The 21,603-nt window shown below is 43.5% G+C and overlaps 1 protein-coding gene across 1 annotated transcript in view; it reads right to left on the minus strand.

Annotated features, from left to right (window-relative positions):
* Positions 1 to 317: 317 nt before the first annotated feature.
* The window catches only part of KCNMB4 (potassium calcium-activated channel subfamily M regulatory beta subunit 4), a 49,612-nt gene continuing 28,326 nt past the window's right edge, over positions 318 to 21,603 (minus strand). The window contains exons 2-3 of the mRNA XM_037049452.1: positions 21,474 to 21,601; positions 318 to 1,151 (exon numbers count right to left, since the gene is read on the minus strand). Of these exons, the coding sequence (XP_036905347.1) occupies positions 983 to 1,151; positions 21,474 to 21,601 (297 nt within the window). The 3' untranslated portion in view covers positions 318 to 982. The remainder of the gene's footprint in view (positions 1,152 to 21,473; positions 21,602 to 21,603) is intronic.

Here is a 21,603-nt window from a genome sequence, read left to right on the forward strand (position 1 = left end):
TCAGCCATGATGTGAGCTGGGTGACGTCTCCAGGTTTGTCCAAGCAAACTGAACAGAATCAGCAATATTCTTGTTTAAATTCTGGGAACATCAAGGCAAGGACAAAGAAAATCAAAATGCAATATTTGAACAGATCTGGAGTATGTTTTCTAACTTAAAGAAAAAGATGAAAACAGCATTTGGCTGAGCTGAAAGGTGACCTTCACATCCTGTACATTCTGTTGCACAAGGACAGAATCCACCCAAAATAAACATGAAGAGGTGAAGAAGGAGGGGCAGTGCTCTCAGAGCCAGGGCCTGGTTAGGAATCAGTTCTCAGATAATCTGGTAAAAAAGAATGGGCAGGCAGAGCCCAGTGTTGGAGGGTATGTTTCCCCATCTTTGAGCGTCCCGGGTTGAGGAGTCACAAAAGTGACTGGAGACCGAGTGAACAGCGCCATGTTCCTTTTTCAAGCAGGAGTCCAACAATGCTCTAGTCATGGAAACTGGGGGTACGTAGTGAGGCCACAACTTGTGCAGGAAGCCTCGTCTCCAAGTCAGAGTATAGTCTGGCAGAGTCAGTGAAACCCAAAAGACCTTTATTTTCAACCCTGGTGTTTTAAGAATAAAAAAGGAAATAGAAAAGAACACAGACCACTCTCTTTTAATATTTTTAAATACCATAAATCATAATGATTTGTATACTACACTGTACAATTATATACTGCTACTTTCCAAAGAAAACTAACATTTGATTGGATTTTCTGAAACTTACGCCCTACAGCTAAGAGCTTGACCCTTTAGCCATCCCTACGACACATAGAATACAACCTACGAGGTTCCAAGTCTCCCACTTGTGCCTGTTGCTGCTGCCATGGAGGGAGGAGTGTCCCTGAGCCTCCCACGGCCGCTTCCACCTCCTGCGCCGGAAGCAGGCTCTGCAGGTAGATGTGTGCCCACGGGTGCGGCTTCTGTGCTTTGCTTTCCACGTGTTTACTCCCCTCTACGAGAACTTGCGCTTCTTCATGGCCTCTGCCTTGACTGCCAGGCTCTTGGCACAGATGGTCAGGACCACAATGAGAACGCCTACCACAAATGTCACCAGGGGCCAGAGGAAGCAGTGCAGGAGGACAATCTCATCGTGTGTTCGATGCAGGAGCACATCATCCGGTCTGGGAATAGTCAAAAATAGAAAAGGAAGTGGTCAACAGCCTTGGTTTGGTATTGAAGACTCTTTGCAACCCAGAGCCCAACTTACTTTCTGGCTCAAAGGGAATAACCATCATTGAAAGTGAAGACAGCTGTGGAGTAGGTCGAAGCTACTACACTCACCTGCTCTCGGCACCAAACTGGATTCACAGCTAAACCACAGAGCAATCAACCTGAATAGCCAACTGAAGGGCAGATGAAGAGGAGTATTCTAATCAAGGATTTCTACAAGAAGCCATATTGAGACTGCTAGAAAGGGCAGAGACGTGAAGAGGGCTGGCCCTGGCACACACGTGCAGTGGCTGAGAAGACAGAGGGGCACCTTGGCTGCAAAAAGGACCCCAGGAGGAGCGTATAGTCTCAACCCCATGGCGGGATACCCAACCCAGATCCAGGAAGAGGAGCCTATGCAGCATCTGGCTGTGAAAATCAGCCAGGCCTCTGTCTATCTGGAAGAGGAGGGCGTCTGCTAGAAACCCAGGTGCTCTCTTAAAGGGCCAATGCACAGGATCTTGCTCTTGGTAACTCATCTGGGGATCTGGAAGAGGGAAGTTGACTCAGGTCATTCAATAGTCATAAAGAGAAGATCTGGGTAGGGTGGCCACAAAGAGACCTATGGAGGGTCAGCCACTGAGGCCTCTATCCTGAGTCACTGTCCCATGCTGCCCTCAGCCTCGGGAAGTCACTAAGCCAGGACACCAAGTACTGGTGACATCACCCTGCCAAGCTCGAGTCCTGCAGAGAGATGTTGGCTGCACCCAGCAGGGACTTTTGGTGTGCTCTTGTTCTGGAGAAGCTCTACGTACACACTTGGAGTGCCATTAATCTGTGTGGCTTTGGAATAGGGGCCAGTCTTGCTCCCCTCCCGCAGGTTAAGCTGACACTACCCACATCAGAAGACTGTTCTGATCTGCCCTCCTGAGTCCTGGTGGCTTCGCCCTGCTGAGCTTGCTTCTGCAGTGGGGCCTGCTGGTTGTATCCAGCCTGAACCTGCAGTGCACGCCTCCTGGGGAATTAGGGTTGGAAACTCTGGCAGAGACCAAGTGGTATGGCTCAGAGATAGCGGCCACTTCCCCCAACTGAGTGCCTGACCAGCTGGCCTCAAGCAGGAGACCCACTAGTCCCATCCTCCCGACTCTGGTTGCCCCACCATACCAAGCTAGTGCCTTATGGAAAGGTCTGGGAGGTGCAATTAGCCTAGGACCACTCTACAGTTTTTCTTTCGAATGCTCTAGAGAAAGAGCAGGCAATCTCAAGGGGTGGCAGAGTAGCTGACAGGTGGAGGTGAACCTCAGGGAACCTTGGACCCTTTACTGATCTGACCCCAGCTCAGAGCTGGAGGAAGCTGACAGTTTGGCCCATCCCACGCGCACACAGGCACAATAGATGCAGCCACAAACAGTGAGTAGCGTGGTAGCCCCAGACAGGGAGCGCAGGGCCAGTTACACACAACGCCTGACATCAACCTGCATCAGCCCTGCCCACGTGGACCCAGAACCAACACAACCAATGGTGGGCTTCACAATAGTGGCACACCCAAAGGGGGATTCTGGCAGGCACCAGAGCCTGCTGGGAACAACTCTGTCTTGGTGGGGGTGGGGGCAGCCCTGGCACAGTCTATCACTCATAGACTGTGATCAAGGTCTATCCTGATAGTCAGCCAGCTTGAGGGGTTAACTCCACCCACAAAGGGGCCCACAGCCTTAAAGACTCAACTACAACAGTAGGGCACACATAACCCACACAAGAGATGGTCCTGGAGCACCTAGCCCAGGTGATCTGGAAGATGGCACCACGGAGACCCTACATCATAAAGCCGCCAGCACAAGTCCAGGTGACTTACCTAAAACACAAAGACAAACACGAAAATGCAGACAGAATGGGGAGACAAATAAATATACCCCGAATGAAAGAACAAAAGAAATCCCCCCAAATGGAAGCAACCAAGATACCAGATTCAGAGCTTAAAACAGTGGTTATAAAGATGCTCAAGAACCTTAGAGAAAGAATGGACAATCTCAGTGAGAGCTTAAACAAAGAGATAATAAGCATTAAAAAGCATATAGAAACCATAAAAAAGAAGCAGTCAGAAATGAAGAGTATGATATCTGAAATGAAGAATACATTAGAAGGAATCAACAGAGGTTAGATGAAGCAGAGGACTGAATTAGTGATTTAGAGGACAGGATAACAGAAGAATTACCTGCTCATTTTCTATAGGATTTCCTTTTTGTATTAGCAATACATCTTTGCTATTTCCTTTTCAATTTTATTCCTCATCAAGTGTTTCCAAAGTGTTTCTTCTTTACTCATAGCTTTCATGATCTAATATGTCACTAGTAATTCTCCATTAATTTTAACCACAATCTTATGCCACATCATGAACTTTTTCTCCACTAACTTTTATTCAAATCTTTTAAAAAAATTCTAAATTTAAAAACTGAGGTAGAGCCCTGACTGGTATGGTTCAGTTAGTTGGACGTCATCCTGCAAAGCAAAAGGTCACTGCTTTGATTCCAGTCAGGGCACATGCCTGGGTTGCCTGGGTTGTGGGCTCAGTCCCTGGTTGGGGGCTACTGTAAGAGAAGCAACCAATCAATGTTTCTCTCCCTCTATTTCTGCCTGTCTTTCCCTCTCTCTAAAAATAACTAAATAGACTTTTAGTCAAGATGGAGGTGTAGGTAGACACACTGCCTCTTCACGCAACCACAAAAAGAATTACAACTAAATCTCAAAACAAATAGCACTCAGAACTGTCAGAAAATTGACACTGACTTCCTGCATGGAAGTCTGACAACCAAGGATTTAAAAAAGCCACATCCATTCATCATGGCAGGTGGGAGGGGAGGAGATGCAGAGACAAGGCAGACAGGTGAGGAGACGGGGTGTGGCATGGAGAGGCAGCAGCAGTAGTGGCAGGACGGGTGTGGATGGTCCCACATTAATGTGTGTTGGATAAAAATTGGGAGAGAAACCTTGGGAGCAAGCAATCCCAGCTCCAGACAAGACCACACAGCCCCAGTGTTCCAGCACCACAAAGATAAATCCCCATAACTTCTGGCTTAAAAAACCAGTGGAAGTTAGGGCAGAGAAAGAAACTGCTGGATTTTCAGGAAACTCAGCTTAAAGGGCCACACAGTCTTAAAACATGCACAAATCCACCTACTCTGGGATTCAACACCAGGGCAACAGCTGGAAGGGTACCAGTTACATATACAGAGTGGGTGATGTGACTGGAAGTGAGGCAAGTGCCAGGCAAACCCCAAAAAGCCAGGTGGCAGCACAGTCCCGTCTCCAAGTCCTCACCCCACAAAGAGCCACAAAGCAGTGAAGTGGGTTGCCCTACCCTGGTGATTACCTAAGGATCTGTCCCACACAGTTTACAAGTGCCTTTCACAGGGAGTCAAAGCAGCTCTACCTTATACGCAGAAACAAACTCAAAGAGGCTGCCAAATTGAGGAGACAAAGAAATATGGCCCAAAAGAAAGAATAGAACAAAACCCCAGAAAAGGAACTAAGCAAAACAGAGATAGCCAACTTATCACATGCAGAGTTCAAAACACTGGTGATCAAGATGCTCAAAGAACTCATTGAATACAGAAACAACATGAAGAAAGAAATGAAGGTTATACTTAGTGAAATAAAGAAAACTCTGTACGGAACCAACAGTGAAGGGAAGGAAGCCGGGGTTCAAATCAACAATTTGGAACATAAGGAAGAAATAAACATTGAATCAGAACAAAAAGAAGAAATAAGAATTCCAAAAGAAATGAGGATAGTATAAGCCTCTATGAGATCTCCAGATGTGCCAACATCTGAATCATAGGGATGCTACAAGGAGGAGAGGAAGCAAAAAAAATTGAAAACTTATTTGAAAACATGATGAAAGAAAGCTTCCCTAATTTGGTGAAAAACAATAAGCATACAACTTTAGGAAGCACATAGTCCCAAACAAATTGGACCCAAAGAGGACCACACCAAGATACATCATAATTAAAATGCCAAAACTTAAAGATAAAGAGAGAATCTTAAAAGCAGCAAGTGAAAAGCAGATAGTTCCCTACAAAGGAAGTCCCACAGACTATCAGCAAACTTCTCAAAAGAAACTTTGCAGGCAAAAAGGACCTGGCAACAAGTATTCAAAGTGACGAAAAGCAAGGACCTACAACCTAGATTACCCTGTCCATTAAGGCTATCATTTAGAATGGAAGGACAGATAAAGTGCTTCCCAGACAAGGTAAAGCTAAAGGAGTTCATCATCACCAAGCCACTATTACATGAAATGTTAAAGGGATTTATTTAAGAAAAAGAACAAAATATGAATATTAAAAAGACAACAAATTCACAATGATCAACAACTGAATCAAAAAAAACAAAACAAAACTAAGCAAACCAGAACAGGAATAGAATCCTAAGTATGGAGATCACATGGAGGGTTATCAGCTGGGAGGGGGAAGGGAGAGAATAGAGAAAATATGCAGGGATTAAAAAGCATAATTGGTAGGAACAAAATAGACAGGGGGATGTTAAGAATAGTATAGGAAATGGAGAAGCCAAACAACTTATATTTACGACCCATGGTCATGAACTAAGGTGGGGCATTGCTGGAGGGAAGAGGGATACTGGGGGCAGGGGGGAAAAGGGAAAAAATTGGGACAACACTAATAACATAATCAATAAAATATACTTACAAAATAAAAATAAATAAAAAAATATTCTAAAAAATGAGGCAAAATTTTCACGCAGAGAAACTCAGATGTAGTGTGTGCTTCATCAGATCTTCATGTCAAATACTGCTGATTTATGATCCTTTTACTTATTGTTTTATGAAAAAAGTTTTACCATTTCTACCCAAGCCATTCTACTAACAACCTTCATTCTTCCATATATTTATATTTTTCTCTTCAAAATGAACACTATCATTAAATGAGATTTTAGTCAAAAATGGGGATGTTTATGGGTGCGCCCTCATGTTCCCAAGAGAAGTCCCTCAGAACCCACTTTCCATCAATGGAGTAACGTTTGCTCCTGGAGAAACTATCTCAGCAAGTGGAAATGTTGACTTGGAACGTTAATGCTTCAAATATCCTTCTTTTTTCCATTTCTTATGGGGAGGAATTAAATCTTAAGCATCAAAAGGTGCTTGTGATCTAACATGTCTGAGAATATGGTGACAAAAAGGGACTCCCAAAAGAGCCGGTGGCTGGAAGGGACTGGGAACAACAGTACTACTTCAATCAGGATACCCCACTACCCTCTCACTGATTAAGACAAACAACAGGACCCTTATTTACTTTGTGAAGCAAAATACCAAAGTGGAAAGAGAAGTTCTCCTATAAAAGGCTGCACATACTGACTGGTTAATCACTGAGCAAAAATTATTACGTGCCTTTTTCTCAAAATCTTCGAAAATGGGGTAGAGGCTCCCTTTAAAAAGAAATAAGATGATATCCAAAGACTTAAAACAGAACCAGTGTCTTCTGGGCCCATGATTCTGCGATCCTAGTGTTGAAACCTGCTGCAGTGTTTCAGGTGAATGGAGTCAGGATAGGAACTACGCACATAAAAAAGACTCCTTTGAAAGGTCACTTTAACAACCACGTTTTGCATTTCCCCAAACTAAATCACGTTCTCAGCCCTCCCTGGAGGCAAAGGGGATGCAGAAACTCGCAGGAGATAGAATCACAGATCACACACTTGCAACGTGGGTGTGAGAAACCGTTTCCAGGGAGAAAATGACAAACATATTGATGCTCCCAAAATATGCATATAAGCGGGGATTCCATTGGGCGTCGGCAAGGCTGGCAAGAGCTTCGGAATTTGGTTCTTAAGGAAATGAAGTGGATAAGGATTCCCCCCAAATGTCAATGTATCTATCTTCTTACCATCTGAACAATAGTGGCCATATTGTGTGCAGATGAAAAGTAGCATTTAAAATGAGGCCGAGAAACATTTTCCCCACAATTTTTGACATAACATCAACGTGGCAGAGATTCCTTAACTAGTAAAATAGAAGTAGGAGCAAAGCCACAAGGGTTCGCTCACCAACCCATGGCTCACATGCACATGTCCCCACGTGGAACAGAGGTCTCGGCAGGTCTGCCCAGCTCCACAAAGCCTGCAGTTTTTCCAGCGGTTCCCACACCAAAAAGAGCATCACACTGTGCTAAGCGCGAAGTGCGAGCTCAGTGAATGTTAGTGGAATAGGCAGGAATGAAAATCCAGTGCCACCGAGTTTCAGTTAGGCAAAGGATGGGGGTGGGGGAGTAGGATCTCAGACTTCATGTGAATTCTTTCAAAGTCTACATGTATTTGTTCGGAATGCTAAATATCAGGGGTGTAGTTGCATAAACAGTCATGTGTTTTTACATATTGTGCCAACTATTTTCAGATAATTTTCAAGAGAAAGTGGTCATGTTTACTATTCCTTTTTGTCATTACAGAATTTATTTTCTTTTTTTCCTGCGTAGTTTTTTTAAAACCTATCTCTAGCCTGGCCAACCAACCCACGTGCACATGACAACCATTTCTCACGGCTCCCGTTCCTTCAGCTCACCAGCCCTGCCCCTGCCAAGGTGCCTTCCCCTCCGAAACTGCCTGCCGACACCTGTGCAGGCCGCTGTTGTGGACCCAGCACGCTAGGAAATGCTGCCAGCACCCAGGTAAGCCCAAACCAAGTGAGCCCAGGCAGGCCAACAGACTTTCTTTTTTCTTCCAAAGCTCTGAAAAGATCCTGTAACTCAGTCCACAGTAATTCATTCCACAACTTACTCTCAGGAAATCACCATTCACGTATGATTAGGTTAAGTCCAATTCTCTATAATTAGGTTCTCAAGAAAGAAAGTCAGCCAGACAACACAATTTAGTATTCTCTATACCTCCCCTGTCAGTATGGCTCCATTCTTTTGGCAACTCTGGAGAAAGGATCTGAACAACCCATTCTGGGTGGAGGCAAAGAGAATCAGTTGCATATCTATTTAATTATTATGAAAACTTGAAGAAAACAGGGATGCCTCCTACTGTAATATTGTCATTCTAGAAGCTTCTCAGTTGTTAAAAACCCGTTTCATTAAAATGTATTATGCACCAAACAGTTATTTATTTAGAGAGAGGGGAAGGTAGGGAGAAAGAGAGGGAGAGAAACACTGATGTGAGAGAGAAACATAGACTGGTTGCCTCTTGTACACACCCCGGCCAGGAACCAAACCTGCAACCCAGGCATGTGCCCTGATTAGGAATCGAACTGGTGACCTTTCACTTTGCAGGACAATGCCCAGCCAACTAAGCCACACTGGTCAGGGTTAATGGAATAATTAACAGATCACATATGCTTTGCTGCTGCACGAAGGAAAAAAGAAATAAGCTAGCATTTCTGTCTAGGCTAGTAATGAATCATTCATCCTGCCCCCTAAATTATACCGTAAAGACTACATGAGTAACAGCTTACAGTTTTCTTTTAGTCCATTAAGCAGTTATTTCTCTTGGTATAAATGCACTGAACAGATATTGAAATACTTCTGCACAATAAAATTAGTTACATTAATTGCAAAGCTTTTTCCTTAACTGATGAATTGCTTACAAGTATATGTTTGGAGAACAAATGTCTAAAGAAAAATATGTTTAGCAATTAAAGTGATGAGTTATGGTACAATAATAGAATTTGTAAAACTTGAGCCATTAAAAAGACCTTATCAGTCAATCTGGAAGTTTCTCTTGGATATGCCAGTAACTTCACTTTTACTCTGGTAGCATGTGATATTCCAAATGCAAGAAAATACATGTAAATAGCCATCTGATATTTGGACTAAACATGATAATTTGAAAGTCACCAAACACTATAGGCAAGAGGATTCTTCGGGAAATTTGTTTTCTTTTCCTCTGACCTAAGACTAGTACTAATGTACCCGACAGGAGCCACTCCAGGGGTCCTGCAGTGATGACGGCATGGGACCAGGCATCTATGACCCAAGACAGACCTGTACTATAATCAGAAATACACTCTCACTCTCAGGAGCTACTGAGATGAGACTTTCAGGTTTTCACCACAGCACGATTTAACCTCAGCTGAGCCAAATGCACAGGTACAGGCTGTGAACACTACGATTTCCCTGAGTAAACAGCCATGATGCTCAAAATTAGTCCTCTCTTAATCCAAAGTACAAAAAACAGTTTACAGATTCACATTTGAGTTTAGAAGGACTTTTCTTGGTACACGATTCTCTTCCACTCAGCCTTTTGACCATATCTGCAGAACAGCAGCAGTGTGGCCAGCACCGGGGCTGTCTGGCGTTGGCTCGGGCCCGCCAGCTGTCAGCGTGAGGACACAAACAGTGTCTGCTCCAACCTGTGTTCCCATCACCCAGTACAATCCCAGGCACAGGCTTTAGGTGCTCAGGAAGAGTTTGTTGTCTGCTGAAATAAATTTTAAAAGGCAGTGAACCCTGGCTGGTGTGGCTCAGTGGACTGAGTGCCAGCCCACAAACCAATAGGTCACGGGTTCAATTCCCAGTCAAGGCACAAGCCTGGGTTGTGGGCCAGGTCCCCAGTAGAGGGTGCATGACAGGCAACCACACATTGAAGTTTCTCTCCCTCTTTCCCCCTCCCTTCCCATTTCTCTAAAAAATAAATAAATAAAATCTTTTTTAGAAAGGCAGTAAACATTTGTACAGAGTGCAGAGCTAATAAAAGAGAAGGAGGACTTGAGTGTGCCTGAGTAAACCAAAAGGAATTATCTCTGAGCAGACATAAAACAAGAGGAGTGTGGAGCCCGAGTTTCTGGGAGGGAAAACACAGCACATATCAGGGGACACACGCTTTGGCCTGGCATTTCAGATTATTTCCCCAGCAACAGGACATTTAAAAATCTAACAGCAATCCCACTGACTAGATTCAGCGGAGTCTCTCCTGTTATCCTCTCCCAGTACCGGCTGGAATTCGGGCCAGTGTCCGTGGCAACACGACCTGGTGTCTGTGAACACGGACTCCGGAGGCAGAGCACATGGGTCTGAGTCCTGTTTCTGCCACTTTCTGGCTCACCCTCTCTGTGCTCGTTCCCTGGTGTATAAAATGAACATTATGACAACAATGATTCAATGAGATTCAGTTCAAAACATAAAGTACTTAAACCCTTTTTCACATGAAGGTGTTGGTTATGGGGGGAGGCCAGAGAAAAGGCTCCAGTGAAATAGTCAGGTCTCCATACATACGACCTAGTCCTTTACGGCATTTTTATCAATAACTTGGATAAGGGGATTGAAGTCCTTTCCATTTACAATTAGGATAACATTTTATGATGGAAGAAATAACAAAGATGATACACGCCTCAATCAAGATTCAAAATAATCATAAGAGCATGGAACAATCAGTGAAAAAGCAACAATATACATTTACTATATACATAAATGGTAAATGTCTGCATTTAAAACTAGAACAATTCAGGGAAATTGAAGGATGGAGGGGAACCTGCCTGAAGAGTAGCAAGTAGAAAACAGGTGTGGCAGGAGTAAGTTTATTAACTATAAGCTCTGGATGAATCAACTGCGTGTTGAGGCTGCCAACAAAGTCAACGCCATGCCGTGCCTCATTAACCGAGTTTTAGTCTCTAGACTGGACACTGGTGGCAACAATGTTCTTCCCCTCCCTGCACAGGCCAGGTCAAGACACAGCGAGAAGAGTATCACCAACGGTGAGAACAAGTCTATTCCCAACAGTGGCAGCAGGGTGGACTCAGGGCACCTTGGTCTGAGGGTTGAGGATGTGGGTTCAGATCCTCGCCCTCCTCCCCCCTGATCATGTGACCTTAAAGACTGTTTTCTGTTCTGCAGAACTCGGATAATATGACCTACCTTCACGTTGAGACCAGAGCTCTAACCAAGATGAAATTTTTTATTGCGGTAAACTATATATAATATTGAATCTGCCATGTTAGCCATTTTAGGTATACAATTTAGTGGTATTAATTACATTCACAATGTTGTGCAAAAATTACCATTATTATTTCCAAAAGTTTGTAATCACCCCCACTGGAAACCCTAGAACCACAAGCAGGACTGCCCATTTCTGTGCCCCCCTCCCCCTGTCCCTGTTAACCTCTAATTGACTTTCTGACTCTATGAATGCACCTGTCTTAGCTATTTCCCAAGATGAATCACTGAAAACTAAGAATGTCTGGAAGTGGAATGGGCTTCTTCAGGGGGAGGTGATGTCCACTGTCACCAGAGTCGTTAAAGAGTGGACAAAACACTCTTCGCTGCGAAGAGGATTCACTCCGGGTTGGAATAAATGACTAGAAGATGCCTCCCAGACGTGAGAGTCTGTGAGAAGAGGAACTCCACAATCCACTCCGATATGTGCTACAGGCTAGTCCTGGCCCCATTTCATCTGAGATGAAACTGAGGCGAGAGCTGGTGAGGAAGTAGCCCAAGGTCATAGACTGAGTCATGAAGAGAGCTATGGATAGAACTGAAGTCTCCTGATGCTCGGCCCTGCCCTGCATTCCATCATCTAACGGCGCTGCACTCTGCGACCTACTTGTCCTCCAGCTCTTACAGCTTCCCCCCAGATGCCCTCGGAGCTTTGTCTGATGGCTGCATAGGTTATCCTCAATGAGAAGTGATGAATAACATCAAATTCTTGTCTTTATTGCCATGAAGAGAAAAGCTGTATTCTGCACGCATAAAAATATGCAATAATAATCAGAAAACAGATCCTTACATTTATATTAACAACATTTGCAGAATTTATGAACGTCAGACTTCAAAAGTACCCTGGAATGGATTCCATGCACACTCCATGGCATACTGCAGAAGCCACAATCGCTGCTTTTTTTTTTTAGAGTACAGAGCTTGAGACCAAAGAGAGCCTTCAGTTCTGATGTAATCTCTCTAAATAGGGAACCAGACACAAATGTATATGGAAAAGACTCAATCCGAGTAAGATTCTAGATACACACTTTTGTTATTTTAAGACTCTAGGTATATGATTGGACTCAATGTCTAAAGAGAAAGCCACCATGTATGTTCCTTTCAAAAATAACTACAGAACCAGGCTCTTCTTTAATGAGATTATAAGAAATAATTTTTCAGAATAAATAGAAAACAAAAGTAAAAAGCTCCATTAAATATTACATTTTTACCAAATATCAAATATAGTATCTATTAATTAATTTAAAAGTCAATAAAATTTCCCTATGGAATTTATTCAAAATATCAGTTCCCTTTTTTAAAAGAGTTTATTTATTTATTTTTAGAGAGGGGAAGGGAGGGAGAAAGAGAGGGTGAGAAACATCAATGTGTGGTTGTCTCCAGCACGCCCCGCATCGGGGACCCACCCCCAGTCCAGGCATGTGTCCCAACCGCGAATCCGACTAGTGACCCCTGGTCTGCAGGCCCGCACTCAATCCACTCAGCCACACCAGCCAGGGCAGTTCCCATCTTTATACGCACAATTTTCCCCATTTGTATCCTAAGAGGTAAAGACAAGGTGTTTTATTTTGTAATTTGTTCCGTAAAAACAGAAAGAAAAACTTAGAAGCCAATGGAACAATTAAATTCAACATATAGATATATTAAAATAAATATGTTGCTAGGGTTTCATATGAAAAAATAAATGCAAAGACACTGCAATAACCAATTACAATGGTCCATTTCTTTTCCTTGTATTGGTTGTACCCAGAGGTGTGTGAGTGGTGTCTGCCTTGCACAATACGAAATCCAGAGGTAGGCAGGCAGAGCAGGGGCAGCTGCTCAATGCCAGTGCCAGGAAGCTGGTTCCTTGTATCTTCTTGCTCTACTCTTCTAAACCATGTGGATGTTCATCCTTACGCTTATCACCTCAAATGCTCTTGCATTTCCGGCAACAAGCCACATTGATCCACTTTTCTACCAAGACAGAGGTAGTGGAAACAGAAGGTGGTGGGACTTAAATCAGAAAGCTAATGCTTTCCCAGAAACCGTGTTCCCGCCACCCCCCCCCTTCATGCTGCCTCTAGTGCAATCACCCCAAACAGGAAGCCAGGCAATCCAGGTCCTTCTTCTCTACTGTCATGCATTATGGGAATCTCTAAGTCTGTGGACCCCACGTCCTTAATGTCTCCTTTCCTCCTTCACTAATTCTGCCTTGGCCCAGGCTCTTTTCATCCCTTGTCTAAACTGCTGCAATAATCTCCAATGCCCACCTTACCTCCAACTCTGGCTTATATCTAGTCTAACTGCCAGGCTGGTTTTTCTGAAAGACGAACACAACTGTCACTGCTCATTGCACAGACGATAAAGTCTTAATCCAATAGCACGGCATAAAGGCACATATTACCTGATTTAGCCACTTTAGGTTCGTCTAACACCTTTCCCCTAAATTTACTTGCTGAGCATACAAAGCTTCTTACTTTTTCCCAGTTGCCCATAATAGTTCTAATCTCAATGTCTGTGTATATGCTATTGTTTTTTCTTTTTAAAAAAAGATTTTATTTATTTTTTCAGAGAGGGGAAAGGAAGGGAGGACGAGGGGGAGAGAAACATCAATCAGTTGCCTCTCACGTGCACCCTGGCTGGGACAAAGGCCACAACCCAGGCATCGGCCCTAACCAGAAATCCAATCTGTGAGCTTTTGGTTTGCGGGACAATGCCCAACCGACTGAGTCACACCCTTCTTACATTTCCCCCCTGGAAAGGCTCTTCTCTTTCCACCACTAATCTCCACCGAGTAGGTCGAGGTACTACACTCTGTGTGTGTCTGTGTACACTCTGGCACTTAAGATATTGCACCCCAATCACTTAGTTACACACTCGTCTTCCACACTGGGCAGTGAGTTCCGTACAAAGTCATGTTATCTTTGACCACTGCTGTCTGGTCCGTAGCAGGTGATTAACAAATGCTTGTTGAATAAATGAAAGAGGAAATGACTGACATGGTTATAATTTTACGGGTGAAATCTAGGACAGCAAAAAAGGTAACACCATAGTAGGAGAGTGACGAGCTATTTTGTGGCAGGAAGAACTGTACAGCACCTCAACTGAGATTGCTTATTTCAAGAAGAGGAAATAGTTCATTGCATAAGTGAATTTCCCAAATAATGGAAGTTTGACGTTTTGAATTGAATGAAAACTAATAAACTGCTAAAATATTATTGATAAAAATCTTTCTAAAAATGCATTACACATTTCCTTGCCTTTTAAGGAGTGTGAGCTGAACCAAATCTAACCTTTTTTGATGACTCAGTGTCATCATCTGAAACTCCAGCTGCTGAGGGAGGAAGGCTGTCTGCTCTTCTGTCGAACGGCTGCACATTGTAAACCATTTAGTTCCTTGCTAATTTTCTTTCTCTTCCTCCACCAGGACTTTATCTAGTATCTGAAGCCGTTGTACTTGCATAAGCCTTCAGAGTCAGAGAATCACAAAACCATAGAACTTGAGTGTGTAAAGGAATCTTAGAGATCATTTAATCAGTCTATCAAATTTTACAGATAAGAAAACTAAGCCCTGAGTGAGTAATCCTTTTCTAATTGATTGCTTTTACTCTTTTTTATTTTAATAGCATTCAAATTGTGTTCTGCACTCAATTCAATTTTAGCTCAGGCCATCGTGTTCATCTTTTTCTAAAATGCTACAGGTAAATTTAATTTAAAAAAATACATTCGAGACAAACATAATTTGAAAGAACTTAAAAATTAGAACATATCTGCTCAGTATCAGAAGGACAACATATTTCTCAATAGAACCTCTTCCTTTTAGTTATTTGTGCGTGTTCTACTGCTTTGCTCATTAATAAAATCCCTATTATCTATTAATTCAATACCTCACTTAGCCTCCAATCAGTGAATAACCTGGCTATTCACTGATTAGTTATTTCTGCCCTAGTTGTTAGAAATTTAGAGAACAAGGGAACAAACATACATTTACTAAGTACTCACTACTGTGCACGTATGATCCTTAGCCCCCAAATCCCTTAAGTTAGATAACAGTAGCTTCATTTTATGGATGAAACCAAAATCAATTTCCTTGGGAAATTTACCCAAGGTCATAGAGTTAATCAGTGGTACAGGAGAGATGTGAACCCATACACCTGCAGTCACATGCCTGCCCCCAGGGAATTCATAGTCTAGAAAAGGAGAAAGGAACGTGATCGGCTATCTCTGTAACAGCATCAAAAGCAACCAGCAAAGTGTGGGAGCACCGAAGAGGAAGTAATTAATTTCACCTGAAAAGGCAAGAGAAGGTTACACAGCAACATTTGAGGCAAATCTTATTAACAGTAATGAAATGATAGCAAACAGTTTTATGGAAATTACTGTAGGTTAGGCACACACCGTCTCACTGATAACCTCACAATACCCTTATTACTTTCTCCTTGTCCAGAGAGAGAACTGAGGCACAGATAGGTTAAAGCAATGCTCCCAAGACCACACACACAGCAGAGGGTGGCTGGTTCCAGGATTCCTTCTATCACCACTGTGGCATGCTAATTCCTAGGTGGGAAAAAGACGAAGGTGTCCCCAGGTGAAGGAAGAGGAGAGGGGCAGGAGCAAAGGCATCAATGCACATGAAAAACAGACAGTAATCCGAAGCCACTGGAACAGCCAGACCAAAAATTTAAACATTTAAATCAGATGTCACCACCCCTCTACCTAAAACCTATCATTGGCCGCTTACTGCATTTACAAGAAATCAAAGTCCTGCCTACTCTCTCCAATGGCAACGTTCATACCACCCCTTCACTCACAGCTCTCCCGCCCCCGCTAGCCTTCCAGCTCCTCAAATCCAGCCAGCTCAGAACCTTTGCGCATGGCGTGGCCTTGTTCTAGAATACTCTTCCCCTCACTTTTTCCTAACTCTCAGAGGCATCCTCTGGTCTCTACCTAAGTATAATTTACTCAGACAGGCCTCTGAAATTCCCCACAGTATTTAATATCTCAGAGTTGTATCCTCAGATTTTCCTTCATAGCATTTACCCTACACTGTAAGTATCCATCTAATGGTGCAATGAGAGACTATAAACTCGGTGAAGGCAAGGATCGTGTCTGGGTTTTTTTCTGCACTTTTTGTTTGTTTCCCCATGACTGGCACATACTGAAATGGCAGAAGTTGAAGCTGGAATCAGAAGGGCATGCTCTTTATCCTATGGACAATAAGCAGGTAGAAATATTGAATCAGGATTGTGTCAAAATCAAAGAGAGGCTTAAATAAAGCAAAACAAAATCTAGTATAGTGTGGGTGACAGACAAGAGAAAGACCAAAGGTGAAAGACAAGTTGAAGATCACTTCAACAACCTGGATGAGAAATAAATAGTAAGAACCTGAACCCAGGGATGAATTCAAGACTTCACTGGTGGTGTGGCTGGGTTTGTGCGTCCAGAGAGTGTGTGTGCCTGCTCTGGGCACTCTGTGAGCTCAGGAGGATAAAATTAAAAAGTAAAATTTTTACTTAACCAAGTAAATCTCGCCCTGGCTGGTACGGATCAGTGGATTGAGTACCAGCCTGGGAAACGAAAGATTGTCGGTTCCATTCCCTGATCAGGGCACATGCCTGGGTTGTGGGCCAGGGTCCCCAGTAGGGGGCAGGCATGAGGTAACCACACATTGGTGATTTTCTCCTTCCCTTCCCCCCCCTCTAGAAATAAATAAATAAATTCTTTTTAAAAGTAAATCTATATAGAAAAACACTATTAGTGGAAATTTCCCCATTAGTGGAAAAGTTCAAAAAATAAAGACTCATCACTCCTCCTGGCCCTTAGATCCAAAAGGAATTGAAGAGTAACCATTTTCCAGGGGCAACTGCCCTTCAAGGGGAAGCCATTTAAGGCAAAGACGAAGAGGAGCATTGTGCGAGAAGACAGGCTACAGAGAAGTTTTCTAGCACTGGAATGAAGATTTCAAAACATGCTTAGTAATGGGGTATAATTCGGGTTTTGCTGAGAAAAAAAGCCTGGGAAAGGATAAAAGACAAAAATGGCAGAGAGGGGGTAAGTGTGACCTCACCCATGTGAAAATGTGTAAAATATAAATCTGCACATTAAGGAGGAGACTAAGAGCCCAAGATTGAAGGAGACAAAGAGCTGAATGGTTACATGAGAAAGCAAGGGACAGAAGCAGCCAGCACCGGCCCCACCAAGCCCTGGCAGCCTCCCTGGGAGCGGCAGCGGGACGGCCACATGGGGACTGGCCTCGCATGGCAGGCAGAGCTGCTGGCGGGCGGTGGCTCTGGCCACTGCAGCTTCTACTCCCGAGGTGGCTCTCCTAAATGAGGCTTAAACAGTGGAAAGCTAAGACTCCACTATCTGTCTTCAACTTTTAAAATATCCTTCTCTTAAAAATGGAAACTACCTGTCAACTATTCTCCCTAATTTCCTGCATGTGAGTGAAATCTAAAGGTTACTTTAAATATAAAGTTCATCTTATTGAGAGCATCTGGGAGTCTCTACAGTAAGTCTATCTTTGTCTCACATTTAGCAATTTAGCAGTAGTGAAAAGTCTATGGAGAGAAGATGGCGCCAGGAAGCTGCCATTTTCCACCCCTCCAACCAGCACCCTTGTTTCCTCTTGCATATGTCAGGGTACAGGAGCCAAACTCCCATCGTCTGTTCTCCTGGAGTCACTTCAAACCATGTCTCGAGAGCTGCTGGGTTGTGACAGACCACCCCCAGTCTATCTACATCCTGACAGTTTGGGGATGAGACAGGAAGTGATGGGTAGGGAATGAGTATCCATTCTGAGGGAGGTATGACGGGCTTAACTTTACTGTTACCAAACTTAACAGAGATGGTGTAGAATGAAGGGTTAGCACTTTTCAGTTATTCTGGAGGAACAGTCCTTGAGTGGGTGCTGAGGATATTCAGACTGTGTGCCCTCACAGGAGGCAACCCTGTCTCGGGAGGCAGCCTTTGGGGAACTCGGCACCTGAATGGGAGGGGAAGTTTATAAGGAAGACCAAGACCAGCCCCGACCCATGTGCCTTGGCTGGGTGTTGTCCTGCAAAGCAAAATGTCACTGCTTCCATTCCCAGTCGGGGCACAAGCCTGGGTTGCAGGCCGGGACCAGTTAGGTGCTTGTGATAGGCAAGCAATTGACATCTCTCACAGACACGTTTTTCTCCCTCTATTTCTCCCTCCCTTTCCCTCTCTCTAAAAATAAATAAATAAAATCTTAAAATACAAAAAGAAGACCCAGCCCTGTTAGTCAGGACAGCCCATGGCAAGGCGCACCCTGTTTGCTTCCATCTGAAAAGTCAAGCTCACCTGCATTCTGCCACCGGTCCCTGGTCACGGGGCGGAAGCACAGGGATTCCCCAACTCAGACAGTCACGGGTTCGATAGCCAACTGTCCTCCTGACTGTGGGGGGGCACTTATTCTGTTGGTCGGCTCCTGGCTCACAGAAAAAAAATACCCCTACTTCTTAACCTTTCAATTTCATCCTATGTCATTGTTTTCGGGGTGGGTTCCATTTTGCCTTGTTTATACCTATGTGCAACGCTTCTCTCTTTCTCAGCAGTATTAGTCTGTAGCAGGCTCACTTCTCTGTATCCATTCCTCCTTCCCTCTCACTTCCTCACCTCCTCCACATGCTCTTTTTTCTGGCCATGGAAAGCTTCTTGAAAGAGTACTCTGCACTTACGCCTTCACATTCTCACCTGAGAAAAATATAAAATGATTTCCAACCCTGTGTCCCAGGACTGCACTTAAGCTTTCACCATGATTGCCACCAGACTTCTAACTGTGGCTGCTCAAGAGTCCCTTTAGATTACGATTTTCTCCTTAGAAGGGGAAAGGACAAGCAAAGGAACACTAACAGAGGACTCATGGGCATAGACAATGCGGGGGGGGGGGGCGTCTACGGGGGTGCTGGGGGAGTTCAGGGTAGGGGGGCAATGGGGAAAAAGTGGGACCGCTGTAACTGAACAACAATAAAAAAAAACTTAAAATTTTCCCAAGATAGTATTCTGTTTTGCCTGCCTCTCGCCACCTGACCACTTTCTCCAGCTTCTCTCCCAATACCTAAGTGTGGATGATCTCAAGATGCCATCATATTCCTCTTCTCTGTGTTTCCAATATGCATTATTTTTCTGCGCTTCAACTATAGCTTGTGTGCCAACGACCCCAGATCTGCATTAACAATGGTCCTGACCTTTTGCTCCTGAACTAAAAGTCTACACTTCTAACTCTTTCAAGCAGCTTCTGGATATCTTCTGAGTCCCTCAAGTTCACCATAGTCAGAGCGGGGCCGTCTTTTTCTCACACACCAATTTAACACCTTTCTTGTCCTCACCACTTACATCGTCATTCAGGTTTGTTGACCGTGACTCTAAAATGTCTTGCTGGCACACGCCCTTTTACATCCCTCCACATCCACTGCTCCTGCTTAGGCTCTCAGGATGCTTTTTCCGGACCAGCAGATGGTTAACAGAGGGGCTTTGGGAATCAGACTAAGTGGATTCCATTTTTTTTGATTAATAGCTGTGTGCATTGGACAAGTTCTTAACTTCTTTGGGACTCAGTTTCCTCATCTGTTAAATGGGGCTAGTATTTTGAATTCCTGTAAGAAATTCGGTGTTACAACCAAAACGTTATTCGCACTGATTGGCACATTAGAGCCACTCAAAAATGTTGTTTTTCTCACTCAGTACTCTCCATACTTCCCCATCCCTGAGCGAGGGCTCCCTGCCTTTCATTTCTACTTCCTTCCCACTGCACATTAGCACTCACACCCGTTACTTTTTAAATCAGAGGTCTAGTTCACGTCTGTCTTTGGTGTAAAGAAAACACAATTTTTTACCAATTTTCATTGTCTGTATGGCAAAGACCATCTCCTTAGTATGGCATTTATGACCTTTCAGAAATCTAACCCCATGCTATTTTCTAGTTTACAAATTCACCACTCCCTACTATATATCCTCTAAACCTAAAGTCCCATACACATTGAGCTTTGGTTCACTAGAAACATTTATAACATATCAATAGTACATTAGGCATACAAATACGGGGTATATATGTATCTAATACAAATATATAAATATATCTCACATAATATATATGGAGCTACCATATTATAGGAAGATGACCTACTAGGGGATGAGGTCAGGTGAAGAGGAACTGAGGCCCTCCATCTGAGCCAGCACCCCCTGCTGGGCACATGACGGAAGAGGGCCTACGGGCCATGCAGCTGTTCCGGCCAGCATCTGACTGCTCTCGAGCCCACGAGAGACCAATACATGAACCTCTCAGCCAACCCACAAAATCGTAAGAAATAATAAATCATTGTTGTAGTAAGCTGTTACATTTAGGGTGCTTTTTTAGACAGCCATAGGTACCTGATACATAGGCCACGCCAAGATATTTGGACTTTACTCAAAAACAAGAAGGAACAACCTGATTAGCCTGAGGTTTTGGAAAGATTACCTGGACAGCGGCATGCAGAATGGTTTGCAGTGGGGGCAGGGTGGAGATGGAAGGACTTGACAGAACACTAGTGCATTAATGGAGCTGAGAAATAATGTAAATCCAAACTAAGACAGTGGGACAGGGCAGGCACAGAACAGCCACCACAGAAGTACGATCAACAGTGAACACAGGTTATAAAGGATAAAAAAGAAAAGTGAATTAAGAATCACTCAAAAGAGCTCTAGTCTGGGTAAACGAGTGGATGATAGTTCTATTTTCTAGGAGAGGGATCACTGGAGGAAAAGAAAGTCTGACATAAACGTACAACATCAGAATGGAGATGTGCAGCAAGGTGGTGTAAATACTCAACGTCTGGTGAATAAATCACGGTGACTAATCTGGGTGGGGACTGAAGTGCTGCAGTCCAGGGAGCAGTAACCATATGGCATAACTTGATTTCTAAGTCAAATACAGTTTTAATGGTACGGGCTTGCTTCATTCATACTTGATCAGAAAAGAAATGGAAAGATATCTGATGCAGTCAAAAATGCTCTGACAAACTTGAACCTTAAAGTTGTTCACCTTATGTTAACTAATCTGTAATTAGCAGGCAACACTACTAATACACAATGATTCTACCTAAAGGCACTTTCTTAGTGTATCGAGAGACAACCCTTAGAGGGTCCGTTCTATGACAGAAGTTCTCTCTCTCCACCTGCAGATTCTTAACATTCTTTCCATCTATAGAGTAAGATGGGGCTTCCCTAACTACATGCTGGAAAGAAATCTCCATGTTGTATATTTTTCAAGAAAGTACAACCTATGATTTATTAATGTAATCCTACATAATGTAAAACTACAAAGACTACATGTAAATGTAGTCTACAAAGACTAAATACATGTAAATATTGGCTTACCTTTGGAATTGATTAAAATAGCAAGTAAATGGCTGGGAACCAATCTCATCTTTCCAGTACTGTTGCCAATTCATGACACTTTCCAAGTTCTTCTGATTTTCTCTCTTACAGGGAGGAATATAGGAGCACT

This window comes from Sturnira hondurensis, unplaced genomic scaffold (genome assembly GCF_014824575.4).
Source record: "Sturnira hondurensis isolate 20B ecotype Veracruz unplaced genomic scaffold, ASM1482457v3 Scaffold0006496, whole genome shotgun sequence".
Taxonomy (NCBI): Eukaryota; Metazoa; Chordata; class Mammalia; order Chiroptera; family Phyllostomidae; genus Sturnira; species Sturnira hondurensis.